This window comes from Natrix helvetica (assembly GCF_964273705.1).
Source record: "Natrix helvetica genome assembly, chromosome: 1".
Taxonomy (NCBI): domain Eukaryota; kingdom Metazoa; phylum Chordata; class Lepidosauria; order Squamata; family Natricidae; genus Natrix; species Natrix helvetica.
Genome location: NC_138548.1, coordinates 270,811,381 through 270,836,127, shown reverse-complemented (window position 1 = coordinate 270,836,127; position 24,747 = coordinate 270,811,381). Strand labels below are relative to the sequence as shown.

The 24,747-nt window shown below is 38.5% G+C and overlaps 1 protein-coding gene across 1 annotated transcript in view; it reads right to left on the bottom strand.

Moving 5' to 3' along the window:
• Positions 1–24,421, bottom strand: part of ERGIC1 (endoplasmic reticulum-golgi intermediate compartment 1) — a 94,064-nt gene extending 69,643 nt beyond the window's left edge. Inside the window, exons 1-2 of the mRNA XM_081942235.1 lie at positions 24,275–24,421; positions 3,076–3,137 (exon numbers count right to left, since the gene is read on the bottom strand). Coding sequence (XP_081798361.1) covers positions 3,076–3,137; positions 24,275–24,294 — 82 coding nt within the window. The 5' untranslated portion in view covers positions 24,295–24,421. The remainder of the gene's footprint in view (positions 1–3,075; positions 3,138–24,274) is intronic.
• Positions 24,422–24,747: the final 326 nt, after the last annotated feature.

Below are 24,747 nucleotides of genomic sequence, written 5' to 3'. Positions count from 1 at the left end.
CATTTTGTCATTATCTTCCTTCCTCCTCCTTCAAACTCCTGCCAGCTTCCCCATTTACTTTGTTTATAGGAAAGAAGTCATTGGGGAAGCCAGCAGGAAGTTGCAAATCCAGCAGGCAGGTAAGTGGCTGCTGCTAGGTAGGGAGAGAGTGAGGGGGGTTTCTGGGGTGTAGGTGAAAAATAGTACATGAGGTGCATGAGAGGTGTCATATCAGTTGGAAAGGGTACCTGGAGATGCATGAGAGGTGCTATGCAATTTGGGTAGGGGGCGCAGGATGGCACACAGGTCAAGAAATGTATGTGGGGTTGCCGAGATGCCATGCCATTCAGGGATGGCCTGTGGGGGAGTGGCATGGGTTGGAAGAGTGTCTGGGAGTGCTTAAAAGCATACAATAGGTGTCTTATATGGAAAGCGCATGGGAGGGTGGCAGTGTGGATCAGGAAGGCTGAGCCTAAGGGGTAACACATCGGTGAGGGAAGACACATGGAAGAGAAGGATGTGTGAGTTGCACATGAGGTGCTGCACAGATCAGAGAAGGCATGCAGGGGCAGTGCAGATCAGGGAGGGTTTGTAGAAGTGTGCAAGGAGTGCTGCGTGAGTTGGGAAAGCATGTGCAGGGGGTAGCATGGGCCAGAAAGAGTGCATAAGAGTTCCTTCCTCCTTCCTTCCCTTTTCCTTTCCAGCAGGCAGGTAAATAGCGGCTGCTTTAATGGAATGAGACATTGCAAGTCTGACTGAGAAACTGTCACAGAACATTGAAAATGAAGACCACATGACTGCAGCAGCAGTCAGTACTACTCAAACAAGCACAAATTTCCAAATTTCATTCCTTCGGGAGTCTTGTGTTCCAGATGTTGGACACACTCTGTAACTTAGCCCATCTGAAGTACCTTGGTTTAAAAACAGTTGCCCTATGATGCATTCTTTTTGTCCAGTTAAAAAGTCATGACAGTCAGTTTTAGTGGTCTAAATGGCAGCAATGGATCAACCATAATAGATCAGGGATTCCAAGGGTATAATGTTTATCCTGTATATAACAACTAACTCGCAAGATTTGTTTTTCTCACCATGTACATGTATACATACAAACTAGTCTGTGTTGTTTCTCTGAGTCATATAATATATGTGGGTATATGCATTTTGTATTTATTTTGTATTTATTTTGTCATATTTACGTAGTGTATATTGGAGGTGGTGACCCTTTGAGAGCTGTAAATCAATAGGAAGAAAGAAATCCATGCGAAATATATGTATGATACTTTATTATGAAGACAAAAGTATGCTAATTAACAGCATATTGCATGATTTGGATGTCAAGAAGCATTATATCAATAACAGAATCCCTGAATTCATTTTCTGGACATGGTTTCTGGTGCCATCTAACCCAATTAACTATAATGGAACTTGGAGACCCTGATTCTACACTCCTGTATTCCACCCAGAAAAATAAGGGAAGAGAAGCTTAAATAAAGACTGCTCCAATGCACAGAAGAGTTTGGGCACTTAAAGTAATACCAAGTTTTACAATAAATTATCACATTTTAAAAGTAAATTGATCCAATTAGCTTTATTATAAAAGTGTCTTGAAGATCCATTATGAACATAAATCACACACTCTTAACTTCATAAATCACACTTCTTTCCATTTGTATCTAGAATCCTCTGTCCTCAAAGCTTTACAATATTTTTGCACAATGTTGTCATGCATATATACAGTTCATCCAGAAGAGCCAGGGATCGACAGAGCAGCTGTCTGGAGGGCTTTCCTGTCAATATGTCATTTAGCTTGTGCCACTGGGATGTTAGCTATCATATGCCACAGCATATGTCACTGCAGCCTTATCCAAACATGGGCAGTTCAACACAATGATACATAATATTTTTGGAACAGCTATTGCTAGGCACTTTACAGTACAATCCAAAGCCAAGAATATACATCCATCAGCTGACATAAACTGATTTAATGCACCTTATTTTTAGAAAGGATATTTAATAAAGTATTTAGAATCATTTGAAAGCTTATGTAAATTTTGTTCAAGCCAAGAACTGTAGATTTAGATCACCTTTTTAATGAATAGCTCCACATCTTCAGACAAATGATGACAAAGGAATGTAGCTATAATTCATTGATACACGTAAGCCAAGACTTTTCTGTGAAACCTTGAAAGATCTGCTGCCCAGCAAAGAGAGCAGACAATGCCAATATAGCAGATATACTATACCGAGTAGCCTTACTCAATGAAATGCAGTAAGACAGTAAGAAGGAATTTTTTTAAGGACAGGGTAGGACAATTAAAATGTAGATTGCTAAGGCTTCAAATATTGAATAGAGAGATACATGTAATGCCAACAAATGGTTGTAACTTGAGAAATCTTACCGTATTTCCCCGAAAGTAAGATCTGGTCTTACTTTTGACCCCCCAAAAAACGGCTACAGCTTCTTTGGGGTGGGGTGGGGTGTCTAATTACTGACTCACCTTGCTGCGGTGGCACCACCTGCCCCACCCAGGAGAGCCTGCTGCTGGCCTACTTCTTCTGCGGCCACTTGCCACCACTTGCACATGTCACCCCCAGCCCCCGTTTTGCCATCAGAGCCTTCTGGAAAGACATCTACAGCTGAGAAACGAGCTCCGGATTGACACACGTGGCATTCCCTGGCTTCCATTTCACAATCAGAGCCTTCCGGAAAGCCCTCTGCAACCAATAACAGACTCTGGATCGATCCAGAGCTCTGTTATTGGTTGCAGAGGGCTTTCCGGAAGGCTCTAATGATGAGACAGAGGCCAGGGATGATGCGCACGTCAATCCGAACCTCGTTTCACCCTATATCCAAATTGGGGGGGAAAATATATGTCAAATATTATCCTTGTGGGAGGATTCAGCAAAATTTCACTTTAAAGGCCAGTATGCAATCTGGAGGTCCACAAGACTACTTCAAATTATGCTTAAGAAGATACAGTACAGCACACTATTGCTATATCACCTCAGGGTTTTAAATAAACAATCAGAAAAAGCTCAAATCCTGCAATGAATCCTGCAAAGGCAAAATAAACAGATACAGGTACAGGTACTTACTAATTGCTCCTGTAAAGGTTGGCTGGGTAAGGTCCTTTGGCACCTTTCTGTAGATATCAAACCTGAAAAACATACCCAAAAAATCCATAAACATTATATAACAGGTGGAACATTTCATGATTCAGCGTTCACAATACTGCCAATATTTCTATTAATAGTTCCAACATCATAGTTATTCATTTTTCACCAGAGTGCTAAAACACTTTTTTGTTCTCTTGAATAAGCAAACAACCGTATTTTTTTAAAATTACGTCTATGGCCAATCAGGTCTGATGAGAAGGTTAGGAAAAAGCGAGAATGGAGAGAGATGCTCTTTTTCCCCCCTGCTTCTCCACACACATTCAATAAGCCCAAAAGCAGACCTGTTAACTGCTCAATAGTGAGTTAGTTCACTACTATACAAGGTGCAAGAAACCAGCAACAGCTCTCTACCAGCCTGGACAAATTTTTTGATGGTTCAGTTCACTTCCTTGTCTATCTAGAGCAGGGGTGTCAAACTCAAGGCCCACGCGCCAGATCTGGCCTGCAGGATACTTAAACCTGGCCCATGAAGCCGGCGTGAAAACATCAAAGGACTGGCCCGCGACCCATTTTTGACCTCCCCAGCCTCCAGAACACTCTGCCGGCTGAAGACAGGCCACCCATTTTCAGATGGCAGAGTGCTGCAGGAGGCCTGGATTGGACTGGATTACAATCATGTGGCCTCAAGTAAGTGCCTGATCTGTATAGAAAACAAGCAACATCCTATGTTAATACTACAGTTTAATGCCAGATTTTACATACTGTCGGTCCATTTAATCTACAATCAACAATCTATAAATGACAGCCATTTCTATTTACTATCCTGGGAATTTACCTCTGCTGTTATATCTTGTATTATCAAGTTATTTATGCTATTTTTATTATTAGTCGAATAATAGCTTTTCTGCCTGAAAAAGAAATTTACTATTAAACAAAGGGGTATAAATTTAGAAATAAAAAGTTTAGTGGCATATGAACAATAAGTAATAAATGTTTGCCAGTAATATCTGGTAGAAGAGAGCAGAAAATGGTTATAGTAAAGAACTGTGTAAAGAAAGAAGGGAAAAATGCGTCTTCAGTCTGTGTCAAACACCCACCATGGCCACGCCTTCTCCATCCACGTCTACCATGACCACCACCATCCCGGCCCGCTGAAGTCAAACACAACCCCTCAATGAAATTGAGTTTGACACCTCTAATCTAGAGGCTACTGAATAATTTCCACTGATGTGATAATATCACCAGAAGTTCAGAGGCATGATTATTGACCATTTGGGAAGATAGGGGAGGGGCACTGGAGAGGAATTAATGATAAAAAAGGAGCAATTTACTTCCAGAAAGGCCTACTTGCTTACATTTTAAAAAAATTAAATGATCACTTCTCCAAATGGGTTGTTTTGCTGCTGAATGCTGAGGATGCGATCTCAGTCAATTTGCAAGTTACAACTTAAACGCCCCATAAGGCAATTAACCCATTTATCTTAACTTGACTACATGTATTCTGTTCAATTATATAAACTGTGTGCAACTCAGACAATTCTTTCATAATTGACAACTCCCTTGCTTAAAAAAAGAAAAACTAAAAATGTTAAAACTAAGATTTACACTTCTTCGTCAAGTCAAAATATTATGTTGCCTAAATTTAGCCATCAAACTGAAGCCACCAGTCCTACATGACAAGACATGCATATGACAAGAAATAATTAGGCCCAGCTGTCTATGCAAGGCCAATATAACAAGTGAAAGATGAAAAGACAACTTAAGTTACAATATGTAGGACATAATCTTGATCTAACACAAAGATAATGTCTCCTGCCTCAAGAATGTTGACGTGAAGCTGAAAAAAAAAAGATCTAGGGCCTTTCAATGCTTATTAATTTCCCCAGAGAAAATGTAACTTTCTGCATTTCTAAATGACACATTTCTTTGCCAGGAGATGGGTAGGACATTTGGGGAAGTACTTATAGAAACAGATACATACAACCTGGAGTCACGACATGACAAATGGACGTGAAGAAAAGCCTTTAACATTTGATATTGTCAAAGCTATACACTGGATTTTGTACAGCCTGATTCATCATTCCTCTCATTAAAAATAATATTCTTCTACAAAATGGCCCATTTATGGACCTGCAGATTCCCTGGGAACATCTGGAAAGCACTGTTTACATTCTTTCTGCACAGACCACGGTAACAGCAACATATGATAAAGAGCCTCATAGCAGCTTATGACATCATGGCCTCATAGGCAGAGGAAATAGCTGAACTTCTTGCTCACAGCCCATTAAAACCTCAACACTGGCGTCGGCTCACTAAAATGACAATAATGGCTTAGTAAACCTGGTGAGGAAGCCAAGAAGGAAAGAGCCGCTTTAGAGTGTAACTAAATAATTGGAAACAGGAAATAGCTCTAAGCTGAAAGCAGTAAAAATAACACCATATGGACACTATAAAAGGAAGCATGAGTTTTGAGCAAGAGACAATCTATTGCAAAATTTTTAAAAATAGTGCCAATATTTCTGGATTAAGAAGTGATGATTTTAAAAAGAAAAATGATGTCTTCTTTGGCACACAAGTCTCTTATTCTTGGTACTTTTCACTTTAATAAACTCATATTTTTATCTGCAGAATGTCACCAGGAAAAACACACCAGATATTTGGGATGAGGAATGTCTTAATTCTAATGACAGACAGACAGACAGACGCATGCTTCATTTATCTGTTGGTCAAAACTATTTAATGGAATAACATATGCAAGGAGGCACTGCTAGCTAAACGAAATCTTGCTATTGTTTTTCATTGGAAATCTGACTAGGCTTTAAAGCAGACACATCAAACACAAGGCCTATGGGCCAGATTCGGCCTGCATTGCGCTTAAATCTGGCCTGCAGGGCCACCCTTGAAACAGTGAAGGACCAGCCTGTGGTGCCTCGGTCCAGTCCAGCTGACTGGGTGCTGTTCTACAACCTGGTGGCGGCCATCCATACGAAAATGTGGTCAGCCTTAAATCCACGGGGTCACCCTGGAGCCAGCAAGGGATTGCCCCCACCCCACCCCACCCCCTGGACACGCGCACAGGAGCACGGGGCCTTGCATCCTGGGGACTGTCTTGCCTCGCAGACTGACTTCATTCTGAGCGCTTCCCTTTCATCCAGGATGCAGTGCTTTCCGCCTCCTGTGTAAGCACCCAGGGGCCGAGGCAGCAGGGTGCCCCCATGCTGGCTCGACAGCGGCCATGCGGGTCAGATCTAAGGCTGACCACATTACGGCCTGGATAGCTGCCACAAGTTGTAAATCAGCGCCATGCCTACATCAGTGTCTCAATGACTCGCTCGCTGGCCTGGCATCACAGCCTGCAAGGCTTCCCTTTCACCAGGACTGCTCCTGCCCCCACGTGGGAAATCTACAGCCATTATATTATAAATTCCATAATTAATATTCTGTAAAATGTTACATGGGCAGTGATCTTGCCAGCCATTCCCCATATTTAGTCCATCCATCCACTTACAGTATTAGTCAGAATTCCATTTAAAACATAGAAAATAAGTTACAAATAGAAGATAAAACTAAACAATAATAGCTAAATAATCAATATAAAAGCTTTATAAACAATTTTTAAAAATTGTAATTATTCAATGAAACGGAATCTTATTGGTTAGCTAACTACCTGTACATAAAACAAATCTCAGATCTACTATTAAATAAATTTCATCTCCAATCAGCAGCATTCCATACCAAAATGAGAATTATCAGTCCACCATTGGCAATTTCTAGTAAACATTTTTCATATTTCCTCATATTTTGACGTTTCCAGCAGGAATGCAAAAGATTTATTTTGGAACAAAATGGTATGAATGTACAATATGAAATTGGCCTACTGCAGGGGTGTCCAAACTTGGGAACTTTAAGACTTGTGGACTTCAACTCCCAGAATTCCCCAGACAGCATGCGGCTGGGGAATTCTGGGAGTTGAAGTCCACAAGTCTTAAAGTTCCCAAGTTTGGACACCCCTGGTCTACTGTAATGTCTATTGCCCGTGACTTATACAAAGCAGTGTATATCTGGGGAAAATGCATAAATGCTGTGTTATGAAAGATACTGTATATTACTAAGTGCTATACAGAAAACAAGTGTGAACTCAGGTTAGCTGTATATAATATTATGTATTGATTAATCAAAAATTAAGAGCTTTTAAAATAATTTGCAGAAAAATTGACAATGAAAGAAATGAAATCCAGGTATACTGATTTTGGCTGGATTTAAACAGAATGGGATAACCTTAGTTCATCAAATTTGCTTATATAGATAGTCCTTGAGTTACAACTACAACCGAGCCCAAAATTTATGTTGCTAAATGAAACAGTTATTAAATGAGTTTGTCCCATTTTACCATTTTTCTTGCCACATTTGTTAAGTGAATCGCTGCAGTTGTTAAATTAGTAACACTGTTGTTAAGTGAATCTCGTTTTCCCATTGACTTTGCTTGTCAGGAGGTCACAAAAGGTGATCACATGACCTAACCCTAACCTTAACCCCTCACATAGCCCAAATCAAAGTCAGTAATTTGCTTATACAAGTGAGGGAGGAAGCCTTACAAGCCACTGAAATGGAAAAACAGGCAAACAATCTCTTTCATCAAAATCAGACAAATATTGATGATTGGGGAAAAAAAACCCAAATCACATACTTCAAATAAGGCACTAATATTCATATTTCCATATAGTAAATTTCTGTTTCATATTAGTAGAAAATATGTATTTTTTTAAATAAAAATATTTACTGAGTATTTTTAAATAAAAATAAAAAGAGCAACACTTAAAATCTGGGCACACATTGTAGTCTGCTAATCTTTATGAATTTCTGAAGCCCATATCCCCAAAATAAATTCAACACATCTGTCAGCATAAGGCACAACCAGGTTATCAGAATGATGCACAAGAGGGTAAGAAGGACAATTGTTAGACCTAAAAGTACTCATGGGACTGTATGTTCGCTATCTAGACTAAGCAATCTGAATTTAGCACACTGCTTAACTGCTTTCTCAGGGCCATTTCTCCCTCCACATAAAAGTGAATCATTCTGGTGAGTCATTGAAAAGCTAATTCCTTTGCCACCTACATTCTACAACTTCCCAAATAAAATCAAGATGGGGGCATAGAGAAAGGCCCTGAAGACTAATCTACGGTATAAAATGTATACTTATTTCCTGAACGAAGAGGACATTGTTCAATATAATATTTTTAATCCTTTTTTTTTAGCCATAGGTACCCTTGCATCTCAGATTTATATATACATGACAAAGCTCCCTTTGTATCAAGAGAGACATTCACCCCAACTATTTTTAAATATGGTTCTAAAGAAGAAGAAAACATTAATTTCTAAATTCAACTGAAAGAACTGAATCCAGATCTTTCATTTTACATTAGAAAAATCTTGGTGAATATGGCAATTTTCTTGGTGAAGAAATATTTTATTTAGCATAGTCATCATATCTTTTATGCTTAACAAATTTCAGCTAATTAACGTAGAAAACCATATTTTTGGCTTAGGAGGCACAGAAAAAAAATGTAGGTTTAAGGATTAAGAGCAGACTTCTTTGGCACTGCAGGTCAGGGAACATATGTGCCTGTAATTTGGAGGTGGTTGCTTAGATGTTCCATTTATATTTCTGCAAATGTAACATTCTGATTGGGGGGCTTTCAAAGCACAGAACAGGAAGTCGGATCAACCAATCAGCATGCAGGATGTGCACTTCCACACCATGCAGTTCTCCAGAACTGGTCAGAAACTGCTGAATACCACCTCTGGTGTGCAAATGTATACACAGAGGATATTTTTATTAGGATAGATTGGTGTAATGTCGAGCTTTGATGAATTGCATCTGTCTGTTTTGTTGCATCAAGCAGCAAGTCCAGGAAGGGGGGGAGGGAGGGTTCATTCCTCTAATTATTTATACAGACAATTTAATACTAACAAATACGGTGTTGGAAGAAATGTTTTTCTGGGTTCAGTTCCAAGTGAGGAAAAAGACACTGGAAACATGGAGACTGCTTTGAAAGATGATTTAATGGTGAACAGGATCACATGGCTTGAGCTCCTGAACAGAAAAGAGAAATCACGTGCTTCAAGATGTCCGGTGAAGAAGAGGCAGAGATGCTGAAAGTCCCTAGTTTTATGCCGTCTCTGGGCTTTGAACCTGAGCTTCTGATTGGTTGTCAGACTCCCATGGGGCCATGCAGGGTCAACTCTGTAGGCTGTGCTTTGAGTCCAGATTTGGTTGATCATTGCTTCTTCCCAGGTGCCCTATGATGAGATGGGTAAAGGGCTAATACTATCATGTCTTAATCCCGCCACCCTGGAGCTGAGGAGGGAGATCTTTGTTATGTAGAATAGTCTGTCTCAGGCCTTTTAATGGCCCATTGACAAAGGTGGGAGCTATTAAGAGTGAGTCTGTTTGCTGCCTAAAAACATGTTTCTCCATTTCTTATCCAGGCAAATATAATATTCTGCCTTTTCAATATTTCCCAGGATATTTCATTTTTCTAGGAGAGGGATGGGTTTTAACTTCCTACAACGGTATATGTGCACAATCTCTCTCATACTCAAGGAACAGCAATGTCTTCCTACATAAAAATACTATTTCAGCTACTAGTGATTTTTCTTCCCAGCCTTTTTCCTGCAAGTGCTTGGTCCACTTTTTTCAAATCAATTAAGTGTTGATCAGTTGATTGTAACAGGAACTGACCAACAAGCTTATCACCCAAGCCTAACGTTGTGAGCTGAGGGACTACGAGTGATCCAAAGTCACCCAACCAATTTTTATGTTTAAGACACGGCTAGATCTCTTGGTTTCTAGCCTGGAGCCTTAACCACTGCATCAAACTGGCTTTCTTTCAGCTACTAGATTAAAGACAGTAATTTGCTCAGTGGAGGCGAACACCAAACAGGAATCTGGATTCGCGGAAGAAACAGTGCACCCAAAACACCTTAAATAAACTTTGAGGAATTATGATATTTAGCTATCTTAAACTAAGCCAGATTTTCGCTGGGATCATTCAGCAATGACAGAGGGGCAGCCATACAAGTCCATTTGTGTGTGGGGGGGAGTACTATAATTGGTATGAGCTATTTCTGACAGGCACTAAATAAAACACATACACTTCATCTTTTCCCACTGAAACCCAGTTTGTTCCACAGGCCTAACAAATATAAGCTTTGAACATGATGCTGTTTATGGCTGGCATGGGTTTATGTTGCCCAACATAAACATTCATTGATTGTCAATCTGAACAATAGTCTCTGGAAAGCAGTATTTAGTGCATGGACAAACCCACATAGACTCTTCAAAAATAAAGGAAGTTCACCCCCTTTTTCTGTAAGAAATTCACACAACCACCACCCGCCCTAAAGGTGGTCATCTATTGATATATCAAGAGCACAACCTGTACATGCTTTGAATCAGTATCTGTTTTATATATTCTGTTGTTAAAACACTGCAATTGAAAACAGATTTCAAACCTAAACAAATTAAATTCACTCCTCAACCCTTCAATACCTTTGAGAATAAAGAATATTAATCATTTCTGAACATCAAGGCAGGCTGTAAAGCAAATTATTTAATAACCCATGTTCCAGCCCAGTTTTTCTTTGGATCAATGCTCTGAAACAATGACCAAGGGATGTTTTAACTTTGCTTGTTTTAAAACTAATGCTTGGTCAAAGGAACTCAATTCTAAACAGTCAGGGACAGCCAGAAATAATATCAATAAGATCACCATGTACTCTTACTGATGAGGTGTCTCTAATTATCCAAGTTTAAAATAAAACAATCAGAAAACTCCTTCACGCTCTATTGTGTTTGCCTAATCTCTGTCCCCTTAAGCCCTTGTCAGAGGGTGACTATAATAAACCTATTCAACTTCCATAGTGTAAACAGACAAGCAGTAAAATCTGCTTCACCAAGCTGCCAATTACAATAGCCATCTACTAGAGTGTGCAGCAATCTGGATTCAAGAGGCGAAGAATGAGTTGGAGAGTGCATGGAGATGTGTGGGCACCAGTCTTCAATATCTTAAAGTAGCTGTATCTTTTGGGGGGCAGAAGACTAGCTTCCGCAACTGTTGTTCTAGCAAAAGACAAGTTTAATTTAAAATCTGCCCCTAAAGTGTGTCTTCCAAAAGTGCATGTATTGCTGCTTTAACTGAATCTATCCAAACAATAAAATATCTTATACAATCTTCTCTTTAATATTCAAAATAAATTTAATGATATTCTTCCACTGAAACTCCCATTCCCACATACATATTTCTACAGCCAATAAATCATGCAGCCTTTGATCTGTTTGATTCCTAAGTCATATTTCACCAGCTGTTCATAACGAAGGCCCAGCACATGTTTCGATTAGTGTGTTATTTTCAAATTCAAATCACTAAGTATTTTTATTTCTGCAACTTTTCTGCAGAACATCTGGAAGTCCTACCTCTTCTGTAGAGGTATCCAGGCTGTAAGGGTGACACAGTTCCCTCTAAAATCTATACTGGACAAAGATGATAGAATGCTCTGAATTTTTTTACAAGAGCTTAACCAATGGCTTTATTAAAATATTTTCTGACTTCACTTGGAAATCAAAGCAAACTATAAAAAGGATGAAAAACAAAAAGGTATAATCAGTCTCTAGCAAAATCTGAAAAACACAGAAGTATGCAACTTCAGTTTAACCTTGATGCTAGAGTCTGATCCTTTCAATTAGGCAGCAAGCCCAGAAGAATAAAAAAACATATCCATAAAATTGGTTCTTTTCCCCTTTTCTGTCATACAATTACATCATCCCAGAGGAAAATATGTTCAAGTAATTGGAGAGGTATTCAAAGAAACCAACCCATTTTTGGACTGAAAACTTTGTTTCATTGCAAATGAAACAATGAATAAATACAGCAAAAGCCAAAAGGTTCCTTATTCCTCCATGGCTGTAAAAATAAATAAATGGGGGGTGGGTGGGTGGGTTGTAAACTAATAGACAATCAACTCATCAGCATTCTACCCTTAATTGTCCTTATCCGGATATTTTTTGTTGCCTTTATTTAATTGATTAACAAAATAGGGAAAAATCAATAGGAATTTTTAAAATGAAAACAAAACCTATTTTTGAGGTCAGTAAAATCTCTTACATTTGTTTTAGTCCTGATTTTATTTTGGCAGGGCCTAAGTGGTAACTGGGCATCATATATACATTTGCACACTTTTATTTAATTACATCCCACACTTATTAATTTTACAAATAACTCAAGGAGCAAAGATATGCAACAAACCTGCTTGATTCTATTTTCCCCACAACAACTCTGTAAAATGGGTTGGGCTGAGAGCGAATGACTATTTAAACACAATCTCTTGCTTTCTAGCCTGGTGCCTTACTCACTAGACCAGTGGTGTCAAACTCGAGCTGGCCACACCCACACGTGGTTTAGCAAAGGGGGGGAAAGTTGTGATACGTCATGTGACAATGCTGTGACAATGCGACACCCCTGCACTAGACCAAACTCTCTCTCTCATGTTACCAAGTTACCTGAGAGTCTTTCTGGTCTTTGTCCTCTGACAATGTGGAAAAGATATTCTCTAGAACAGGGGTGTCAAATTCAAGGCCCAGGGCTGGATCCGACCCGCAAGGTGCATAGATCTGGCCTGTGGGGCCACCCTGAAAACAGCGAAGGACTGGCCCACAGTGCCTGTGCCAGTGAAAATGGAGCTTGGGAGAGCTGTGTGCGGCCCACTGGAGCTGTTTTCGCTGGCAGAAGGTTGCAGGAGGCCGTTGCAGCCAAAAACAGAGCATGGGAGCAGAGCGCTCAGGCCTCCACAGGTGCTCCTGGTACGAGTGACATCGAGCTGGCCAAGTCCATCCTGGTCCCCCAGGGTCAAACACTCTCTTATGGGGAGGATCAGTCACTCCCCCCACTATTTAAGGACTACATAAACCAGTGGGAGAGGTCTTCTGGCAGTTTGAGGTTTGGCATGATCAGTACAGTTAAAATACCCAACTTATATTACCATCCCAGGCCACTCTAGTAATATTATTTATTTACTGCATGTATATGGCCATCCGATTTAGGCAATGTGATAAGGGTGGCTGTATAAGTGCTTTCTCAAGGAAACCGAGGGTTCTCTTGGATTCCTAACTCCTGCTGGAACTGCAGGCAGAAGCAGGGACCAGGGGCCCTTGACCCAGCGTCTGCAGGTGCACGAGCTGCAATCCTGTTAAGAGAAGAGGACTTTGCCACAGTAACTCATGCTCTCATCACCATCTCTTTGGACAACTGTTAACATGCTCCACATGAGGCTGTCTTTAAAAAACACTTGGAAATTCAGTCAGTAAGTGCACACAGCCAAGTAGTTTACTAGCTGCAACAGTTTTCACATGCAATTTAAAGTATTGATCTTGGACTATTGACCACTGAGAGTCCTTAAGGATTGGGGTAGAGTATAAATAGAAAAATAAAGAGGAATAGAAAAATATATATTTATTCAAAGTTTTACGGTTTCTTCAGTAAAACACTATATTTCATTGTAATTATCTATACATAATTTAAGTCTGTAAGCAATTAATTTGTTGCACTTCAAATCCACTCAGTAATAGGATTCATAAATCTTTTCCCTGTTAAGAGACTTCTGCCTGATATGCTACGTAGCATGGGAGAATCTAAATAAAAATATTAAAACACTAGTCTGTCAGCAATAAGAAAAGTCTCAACATATCTCAAATTCAAGACAAACAAACAACAAAAATGTATTTCATAACAAAACACAAATAAAGCTGCTCTTCTTGGCCTACAGTTCTATTATTTCCTGAATTGCAAAAACAAGAGGAGAGGAAGGACAGACACTGGGCTTATGCTGGAAATAAGATGTTAATATAGAATTGCTTGAAAGCAGCAAGCATCAGATAAAGGAAGTCCCTTCAACCTGAATAACACTCAGCACTCAGTCATTTTTACAAAAATAATAGTTTACTAAACATAAAAGTGTGGATAGACAGAAAATATTCACATTTATTAATTGTTCACATATGGAACTCTACTAATGGATGCACCCTCTGGAGCGAGGGAGAAATTATATCTCTTGATACCAGGGTGGATTTGATTTAAGTCAAGTCGATTTAAATTATGATTTAAATCACTAGTAAAAAGGCTTGACTTAAATAAACTTGATTTAAATCATAATTTTTAAAGAGCAACTGTCATCTCTGTCGTACAGCAGCTCCTCCTCTGACCCGCTGGTGACTCATTGACAGTCCCAATATTGCAAAATATACAGCCTCATGTTACATAACTAAGCTACATTTCATGCTGAATAAACTAAACTATTAATGTATCTTAAATAGAAAACCATCTTTAGATAGATTTTTTTTACTCCAAATGCATTTTATTAAAATAATTTTGAGAAAAATAAAGGAAATCCAATTTAAAATTTAAAAATCTGATTTCTTTAAAAAAAAAAGATTTTTATTCACCCTGCTTGATAGTCCTTTCAGCTCTGTACAATATCTAAAAAATCTGCTATACAATGCTGGGAAACCATTTCCATGGTATAAGAAATGGCACCGGAGGACCCCCCTGTTCTGCCATCACAAATTACTTACTGGACTGTAGGAACACTTTTGTTTGTAAAATGACAACTTACATATATTTATATTGAATCAGTATTTATTTTAAATCCAATAGAACAGACTAATTTTAAATCACTGTTCATATTCCAATGTAAAATTTTAAACTGTTTTTAAAATATTTTCCTTCTGTTCCTTTTGAAAAGTAGTGAGTCATAACTATCCACCCAATTTCATCCCATAAAATTGGCCTTACATAATGTAGTATAATAACACCCTTAGTTTTCATTCTTTAATTTTGTTTGTGACTACTGGAAATGTTGCATGTTAATATAGGTAATTATCATTTAGCAACAGCCTCATTTAGCAACTGTTCACAGTTACGAGGGTGATAAAAAAGTAATTTTGACAACTGATCCTTGCATTTGTGACTTTTGCAAGTCTGCAAAGCAAAAGAAGGTTGAAGTAAGCGCTCAGTCATTTTTTCAGTTAGCAACCACTTAGCTTTTCTAATCCCAATTGTGGTTGCTAAATGAGGACTATCTCTAATCATTTAGGTGGCTAAAATAAAATGTTTTACACAGTTTGACTCATCCTTTACTGAAAAGCTGATCAATCCAGCTATTGAAGCATCACTAATAATTTTTATATATTCATATGTCAGTCCCAAAATATCTGATGTATCATCACAATCCCATAATGTATTTGACAAAGCAGATTAAGATGTATCACAACAGTTCAGGCAGTTGAGAATTGTTGAAACAGTATAATTGCTAACTGATGTGCTGCAAAGATGTCTTAAACAACATGTTAATTAACAATGCATTCTCTATATTTTTGTCTATCTATCTTTATAGTATCTATGAATTCAGAACTGACAATCTATTATCTATCTATCTATCTATCTATCTATCTATCTATCTATCTATCTATCTATCTATCTATCATCTATCTATCTATCATCTATCTATCTATCTATCTATCTATCTATCTATCTATCATCTATCTATCTATCTATCTATCATCTATCTATCATCTATCTGTTGTTGTTGTCATTATATATATATAAAAGGCTGTATGTATGTATATGTTACTGTGAAAGTCCGAAATCTGGTGAATGTCGACATTCACCGGTGAATGAAAGTCCGAAATCTGGTGAATGTCGACATTCACCGGTGAATGTCGACATTCACATAGTCGCTTGGTGTATGTCCTTATCCTCTCGACACCCTTACCCTAATACCCTTAACCTAATACCTCGGCTCCTCGCTTCCTTTTAAGCGTCTTCTGTTCGCGGAGTTTTTTTTAAAAAACCTGCGATCCTGCGCGGTTAGAACGCCGCGGTTAGAACGCCGCGAATTGAAAAGCAAAAGTAAAGCGTTACGCTGACTCGTTATATATGTCACAGTGAAAGACCGAAATTGGTATGTGTCGACATTCACCGGTGAATGTCGACATTCACCAATTTCGGTCTTTCACGGTGACATATATATGTATGTATGTATGTATGTTCCAGCATAACTCTGGAACGCCTCAAGCAATTTCAACCAAACTTGCTACATAGATGACTTATCCTCTGGAAACAAATACTGGGAGGAGGGGAGGAAGACCCCCCTGGTGTGTGTGTGTGTGTGTTGCAGCATAACTCTGGAACGCCTGGACTGTTAAGGAGAGTAAGTGCAGTGTCCTAGAGCAACAATTGTTTGTGATGTCATGGGAGGGGGAAGGGAGAGCCTGGGCCATTAAGGAGAGAGAGTGCGGCGTCCTAAAGCAGGAATTGTTTGTGATGTCAGTTCCTTCACAGCTTCCTCTGGAAAGCCAGCCGTGATGTTCACCTCCAGTGGACCAATGGAGAAGCAACTTATGTATATGGGGCAAAGTGACAGGATCGTAGACAGGGCAAGAAAGAGGAGCAAATGGGAGGGGAAGGGAGAGGGCAGGGATGATGGGCATGGGAGTAGGGGGACGAAAGGCCCCCGTCAATGGCTCCCTGTCTGACAAACACTTCAACGTCTATAAATAACCGGGCAACACCGGGTTATCGGCTAGTTGATCATAAAACAGAACAGAGGACAAAAGTCAACATAGGATAAACAAAATTAACAGATTTTCCATCCATTAGACACCTAAAACCTAAGATTATTAAAAGACAATGTGCTATTTTTCATGAATAAATGCAAGCGCCAATATTCTATTTGTATAATATACAAACCTGTAATTTCACTCACATCCTTTCCAATAATAACTTGATTTACAGGATGTTAGCAAAACCATATCCTGGAAACAATGACATCATTTAGAAGTCCTGAAGAAAGAGTTTTACATTTGGATAATAAAATTACTGCCAGGCTCCAACCTTATTTATATTTAGCAGGAGTCAGGTTACTTTGGTTCATAGGACTGATATCAAACAAGGGGAAGCAATGGGACAGAGAAGATTCAACTGAAGAGATCACCAACATTCTTCTTGTAAAAAGCATGTAAAAACATGGCACCCATTACATATCAGAATTCATAAAACAAAATATTCATGCTTTACTTTCACTTCCATAGAGTGTCATAAAGAAAACTCTAGGATGATAATTCTGGTGTTTTTAGGTTTGAGCACATCACAGTATCTGAATCTTTCCCAAGGGCTTCACTCTATTCTATCTACCAAATACTAATCTGTAGCCTATTTCTTAATTGCTAGTTCCTTTATTGTCTTAGTCAATCTACCACTTCAATGTCTTCATTGCCAACTCTAAGTTACACTGTTCCTATTGTTATTGGTTTGTTGTTATTTATATTTAATATTATTCTAGGTTGGAACCAACCTAGAACCAAGGAGAAATTTCCTGACAGAACAATTAATCAATGGAACAACTTGCCTTCAGAAGTTGTGGGTACTCAAACACTGGAGGTCTTAAAGAGATTGGATTTGCCTGAAATAGTATGGGTTTCCTGCTTGAGTAGGGGATTAAATTAGAAGACCTCCAAGGTCCCTTCCAATTCTATTATTCTGTTATTCTATACTGTTATTCTGTTAATATTAGCCCATGATTTTTTACCACAATGCCTGACCATTCAGACTATGATTTCATATTCTGCATACAAGTTTCACCTGAAGACACTGAGATGTTCTGGGATTCCCATTTTTTCCCCAAAACATCACAAAGTTGAAACAATCAAAGGCCTTTCTATGCACAAAATGACTACTTTTTTATTGCCTTCAATTTTCTTAATTAACCAGTATGCCTCAGCAATTATTTCTCATCCTTCATTCTTTTCTAAAACTACCGTATTTTTCAGAGTATAGACGCACCAAGATTTTGAAGAGGTAATTTTTTTAAAAAAGTTTTTGCACTCTGCAGACCTCCCAAACCCTCTGCATGCCTCATTTTTTGTGAAAAACAGGGCATGCAGAGAGTTTGAGAGGCCTGCAAAGTGCTCCTGGGGATTGGGGGGGGGGCAAAAACAAGCAGAAAACGGGCCAGGTTTTTTCCCCCAAAAAGGGCATGCATAGCCTTTAGGAGGCTTGTAGAGTGCTCCTTGGGGCTGGGGGGGGGAATCGAGCAGAAAATGCCCATTTTTCACTCATTTTTGTCCTCCTCAGCCTCCAGGAGCACTTTGCAGGCCTCCTAAAGGCTATGCACATCCATTTTTGTGAAGGGGCCAAGGTTCCGGGAGGCCAAAAATGCTGTATTCAGTGTATAAGACACACCCAGATTTTCACCCTCTTTTTGGGGCGAAAAAGGTGCGTCTTATACTCCAAAAATATGGTAGCTTGAATATATGGCATCTCCCTTTTCATGTGGAGTTTAAATCTACACTGGATGATCCTAAACATTACTTTACTAGCATGTGAAATTAACAATATTTTATGATAGTTTGACATTGGTATTATTCTGACTTCTTCGAACATGTTGACCGTTATGACATTCTCTAGATATGCTGGCATTGTTTGATTGGATACTTGACTCCTAAACACTTTGCTTCTTTCAACACACATTCCGCCTCCCCCTCTTGCCCCACTTACTACCCACTATTATGTCAGTATTTATATATCTTAATATTTTTCTTTATAGAAAATCTTTCCTCCTTGTTTTTAGTAATCTTTCTCTTAAAGCATTACTTTTCATTCATGGCATTTTTCAATCAGTATCCCATTAAGTATCTTTTTCAAATTTTTCAGTGCTCTAATTCCATACTTCTGAAACATAATTATTTTCACTCTGTTCCAAGCAGCTTCCAACTTTCCAGGTATTCTAGAGTTAAATCTATCTTAAATCATTTTCCCCACAGGATTTGTAACTTCTCTTCCTTTCTTTCTTCTTTGATTTTCCTTTCTTCCATGTCCACATTCCCCCCCCCCACCCCCCAAAATGACAGTACTAAAGAATGTTCCATCCCACATTCGGAGCTCTCATAATCCTCATATCCTTTACTAATTTTCTCAATCTTTCAGTATGCAATATTCATTACATATTTGAGTTATTCCTTTCTTGGGTCTACATAGGAATGGACATGCTTACCGGTAATTAACATATTCAAAACAAACGTAACTTTTTCTCAGCAGATAGTCAATGACCATTTTAATTTTTTCTTAAATCTCTGAATGGCTGTATCATATTTATGGACTTTTTTATCCTGTTCTCACATCCATTTCCCCTAATAGTTTTGTCCCAAACTCACTCCTTATTTTTCCATTATTAAGCTTCACTGGAACACAATATGGAACTGTCACCCACAAATGGATTTTGACTTTCACGTGCATCTACAATTCATAATTTCTGATATCCATTTAAATCCATTGATACACTTAATAGTTTAATTTTCCTGCATATATTCATCATCTTGATTCTGTGACTCTACTCTCCTGGGATTTGAGACTCTACTCTCCTGGGGTTTAAAACCTGGTGCTGTTACCAGGCCTGGGGTTAATGAGTTTATTGAGGTTTCTGTGAGACTCCTATCGTATCTGTATGGTTTGAGATATTGTTTTGATTGTTTTAAACTAGGCTCCCTTTGTATGTGTCATTTTTGTTTCCAGATTTTGTAAACTTTGCAGAGTAAAACAGAGTATAGACAGCTATAACAGATTTAATACATTCAATCAATCAAGTCACTTTCCCCTTAGTAGCCATGTACAGTGGCTACTTTTATTTCATTTTGTTGATTCATGTCCTTTACATTTACTGCTGTTACATTACAAGTTGCTATTTTCCATATGCAGTGACCATTTACACATATTGACCTCTCCACCCATCATTGCTTTGATCAACTGTGGCTTTTATGCAGTTTTTCCCCCAGTAAGATAGTGAAACTGGACTTTAAATTACTAATCTTAATTGAAATAGCACCATGTAAAGCGTTCTCTACAGATGGTAAGGATCGTATTGGATGTTTTAGTCAGTATGTTACAGTGACCAAAGCCTCATTGTTATCTGAAATATACTCAGGTTATCTTACACAATCAAGAATCTTGAAACTAGGAACTGCTATCCACATTTGGATAGCATATAAAGTGTACAGACACACACTCAAACTATGCCATCAAGTGTTTTATTAATAACTGGCAGTAGACAAGATTTTATTTTTTCCGTTTGGTATAAAGTAACTGCAAGCCAATAACATTATCAATGAATAACTTAAAATTCATGTTCAGATGTTGCTAGAATTCCAGGATTTTATTCTAAGGATGTTTGTAATATTGGCTTCTATCTCTATCAATAAAATAAATAAAGGGTGTGTAAGAGAATTGAGGCTAAGTCTTTGCAATTAGTCCATGCTTACAGTTTGTATTACTTCTGGTGTATATAGCCACAAATATATGTGTAGTTTATATTTATTTTAATTAAATGCTTTTATATAAATATAAACTTAATAAATATTTTAAAGTTCAACATTGTTCAAATTTGTAAGCAATTTCTGATCCTGACTTGGCAGATAAGATAGTTACTTGCTGTGCCATTTGGCATTATTCCCATATTCCCACATATCCTCAATACAATGTTCTGCATCCTAAGTCCTTTTAAAACACAACGAGGTAAAGATTATATCTGCACTATTAATTATTGTTATATGTAAGGACATCCAGTTCCACTTGTGCATTCTTTGTCTCATGGAAAATAGGACTGGTTCTTTTTTGGGGAGGGGGAGGGGAAACAAGAATATTAAAAATTCACGGTTTTACTACTGATTTTAAAAAGTTGATTTTAAAATAAACACAGAGGTGCTAATTCTTATCATTCTAGGTTACAAAAAGGATCAGTGATACTGTATGCCCTGTAGTAATTTAAGACATTGCTTCCAAATAATCCACATGAAAAAGCACATTTCTCATTATATTGCAAAAAGTTATACTAATTAGTGATGGAAGGTTTTTTTTCCTCCCTAAGACTGTGGTTTTTAATTATTTTTCTTCTATTGCTGAAAACAACATTCAAGTGTAGGTGAGAATATAGATTAACCCACCTGCAGGAAATGGAGTGGGTTTAGATTAGCCAGTTACACCTTTGGAATGACTAATTTTGAGTTTGTTACTACTGTTGGGAGTTTTCAAACAGCACGTTGAAAGTATTTCATATTGGGCAGTTCATTAAAAGAATGTAGCACAAAACATAACAGCCTATCCATTAGTAGGAGCTACCATAATTTTACATAACTGCTCACTATAAAACAGAAATCTGTCAGCAATAGCCCAGATGCTGTCACTGGCTTCTTTGTGTATGCTTTGACAACACTGTCTAAGTTTTGAAAAGTCACTTGCTGAGTGGGCTGGCAAACTACTTATAAGACTATTTCTTATATTTCTAGATAACATAGTACTCTTATCACATAAGTTATCACAATTAACTTTAAATTAATGGTCTAACTTGGAAGAGGGGACATCCTTTTCCTTTTTCATAAAATCTGTTAAATACAAAAACATGTTATCAAATGATATACACCATTTGCATATGACACCATTATGCAAATTACATATACCATGGCAAATATTTGGTCTATGGCAAATAAAGCTCATTATATCAAAATCCACTAAATCAAGGCTTCAATATATTAATTATACTGGTGAATTTAGATGCAACTGAATATTTTATTGTTTCTCAAGAAAGAGGAAATTCAAATGACAGTGATGGATTACAAAGCAGAATTAGAAGTCTATAATCTATAAAAATGTATCAAAATTAAGTTAAAAAATAAATTTATAGGAAGCTATATCTGTAATCTTTGAAAGTACAGTATTACATACTTTCAAATTAACACAGTCTATTTAAACAGCATAGAAGCATTGTGGCTTATCATTATCTTTTCCAATCGGGTCGAAATTTCAGAGTTCTAAAAGATATACCATTTCCTTCTCAACCAACTCTGCATAAATATTTATACTGAAGATCGTAAGATCGGTTAGGACCTTAAGGCATGCAATGTACTTTGACAGCTTCCCAACTAAGTTTTACTACTTGGATTCAAAGATTCAAAGATTTTATTCCGTATTTCTCTGTAAAATTACAAGTGCATCAACTACCATTGTCATATCCTTTCATTAATTATTTGTCTTGTAGCATGTTTCCTCACTTCATTTTATTTCAGGAGGCACAAATTATTTAAGAAAACCCTGATTTCCTTTTCCCACACACCCAGGGAAGAGTAACATAAGATTATATAATAATAGGTTTAGAGCTATGTTTAAATTCTACACACCTGTTATGCCACCATTCTGTGTCCACCACACCTTCCCTCCTTTCAAACTTGCTATTTCTGAGTTTGGTTATGTCATACCTCACAATACTACAGGCGCACCTATTATTACATAATAAAGGCAAATTTCTTTCTAGAAGGGCAATTTTAGGAGTTTTCCCCCCTTCGGGATGAAATGAACATACAGTAAATGAAATGACATACAGTACTCTGGGAAATACACTATCATAATAAAAGGACAACTGAGGCTTTAGGTTTGATTGTGGAACATTTTGACTCACAGAGAGAAGCAATCAGAAGCTGCTCTCCAAAAAGAGACTTCTATTAGAACATCTGGGAACCTCAGTGATTCAGCTCACTTTCCTACAATAAACAGAATATTTCAGATTTCTACCACCTACCAGGGAAGAAATGGTTATTTACTGTAATAAGCTGTACACTTCTATATATGCAATACAATAATATTTTTAATTGATCTCTCTGAGAATCTTTTATGACTGTATCATTGATCAAATTGTAACAATAAAATAAAATTGGCCACAATAGGACTTTTTTTTAAAAAAAGCGTAATATTCACAGCACAATAAAAAAGCGTGATAAAAATCAAATAATAATGGTAAGACAAACAAAATGGGGGAGGCAGGAATAAAAGAAATAAAATCAGAAGAAAACGAAAAATAGCAGCAAAAGGAATTTTTTTGGGGGGGGGGGGGAGAATGATAATCTAACTCTTAACCAGTAGACCATGTTAGCTCTCCAATTTATTTATCAGGGCTTAGCATGGCATACAAATGCATCCTGTTATGTCTTGGAGTTATGAGATTTCTGCTCATTCAGCTTTCCCTTTCAACCTATACCTATATCGTTCTAAATGAAAGCTTATACAGATTTACCCAATCAAAATGATTCCTGGCCAGAAATGCATAGAAATAAGACACTTGAATGTCAATATAACACATCCTTCAAAACCCTAAATACAGGTAGTTCTCAACATACAACAACAACTGACCCCAAAATTTATGTTGCTAAGTGAGAAATTTGTTTAATTAGTTTTGCCCCATTTTATGACTTTCCTTGTCACATTTGTTAAGTGAATCACTGCAGCTGTTAAATTAATAACCCAGTTAAGTGAATCTGGCTTTCCCATTGACTTTGCTTGTCAGACGGTCGCAAAAGGGAAATCATATGACTCTGGGACAATCCAAATATAAATCATGTGACCATGGGAATGCTGCAAGCATCCAAATGTAAATCATGGGATCACGGGGATGCAATGGTCGTAAGTGTGAACAATGATCCTAAGTCAGGTTTTTCAGTGCCGCTGTTAATTTTGAACGGTCACTAAACGAACTGATGTAAGTCAGGGACTACCTGTCGCCAAAACTTTGAATAAAACTCAAGAGAAGAGGCTCAGAAACAAATGGGCCATTTCTAATACTTCTAGTCATGCCCAGGTTTTCCTTCATGTTGGCAATCTCTCTGGAAATCAGGCAGGTTTCTTTCTTCAAGTCAGATCCACACCTGAATCCACGTGCTGCTTACTCCCATTTCATCATATTTACGGGTGGAAGGCAAACCACGGGGGTAAAAGGTCAGCTAGCTAACCACCCACGCGACGTGTCTCTTTTCTTCCCATAGGCACCTTTCGATCCTACTAACCCCATCAATTTACTAGGCTCGCTCACACACACCCTTCCTCTTACGTCCTCTCTGTGCAGAGAAGCACGCTTCATCCCGGGCATGGAGGCTACCCACCACTGGGAAAGGTCACCGGTTTTGATCCCAGCATCGAAGGGGCGTGATGGGAGGAGAGTCTCCCGGACGCTGCCCGGGCGCCGGGGAGCCTTTCATTCATTTGGGTCTCGCTCTCACACACCCCTTTCTGGGGGTCGCTGCACTCACCTCCTGAAATCAAAGGGCATGTTGGTGGCAGTCGCAACGCAACGTCCCCGCCCCCCCTTCTGCCCAAAATCTCGGCTTCAGTCGTGCCGGCTCTTAGGGCAGGAAGTGACGGACCCAGCTCGGCCAAGCAGGAGGATGCGCTGCACAAACTCATTGGACGGCGGACCCGCGCACCGCGACGCTTCCGCCGCCGTGTTAAAGGAGACCGGCGAGGGGCGCGCGGGAAGAGCGAGGGCTGGGTGCTTTGCAAGGGGCTCAGCGGAGAACTGGCAGAGCTGCTCAATGGGCGCTTGTCTCGATATGTTGGAAGGGTTTGGGGATTCTTAAAGACGGGGGTCGGAAAATTAAACTTTAAAAGGGGAGTTTTAAGAATATAAAAGATATGTGGGGAGTGACTTGTACTTACTTAAATAAACTTTCGGAGTTGTGAAAGGATACAGGCGATTTTTTTTATCTGCGGATGACGTTATCCA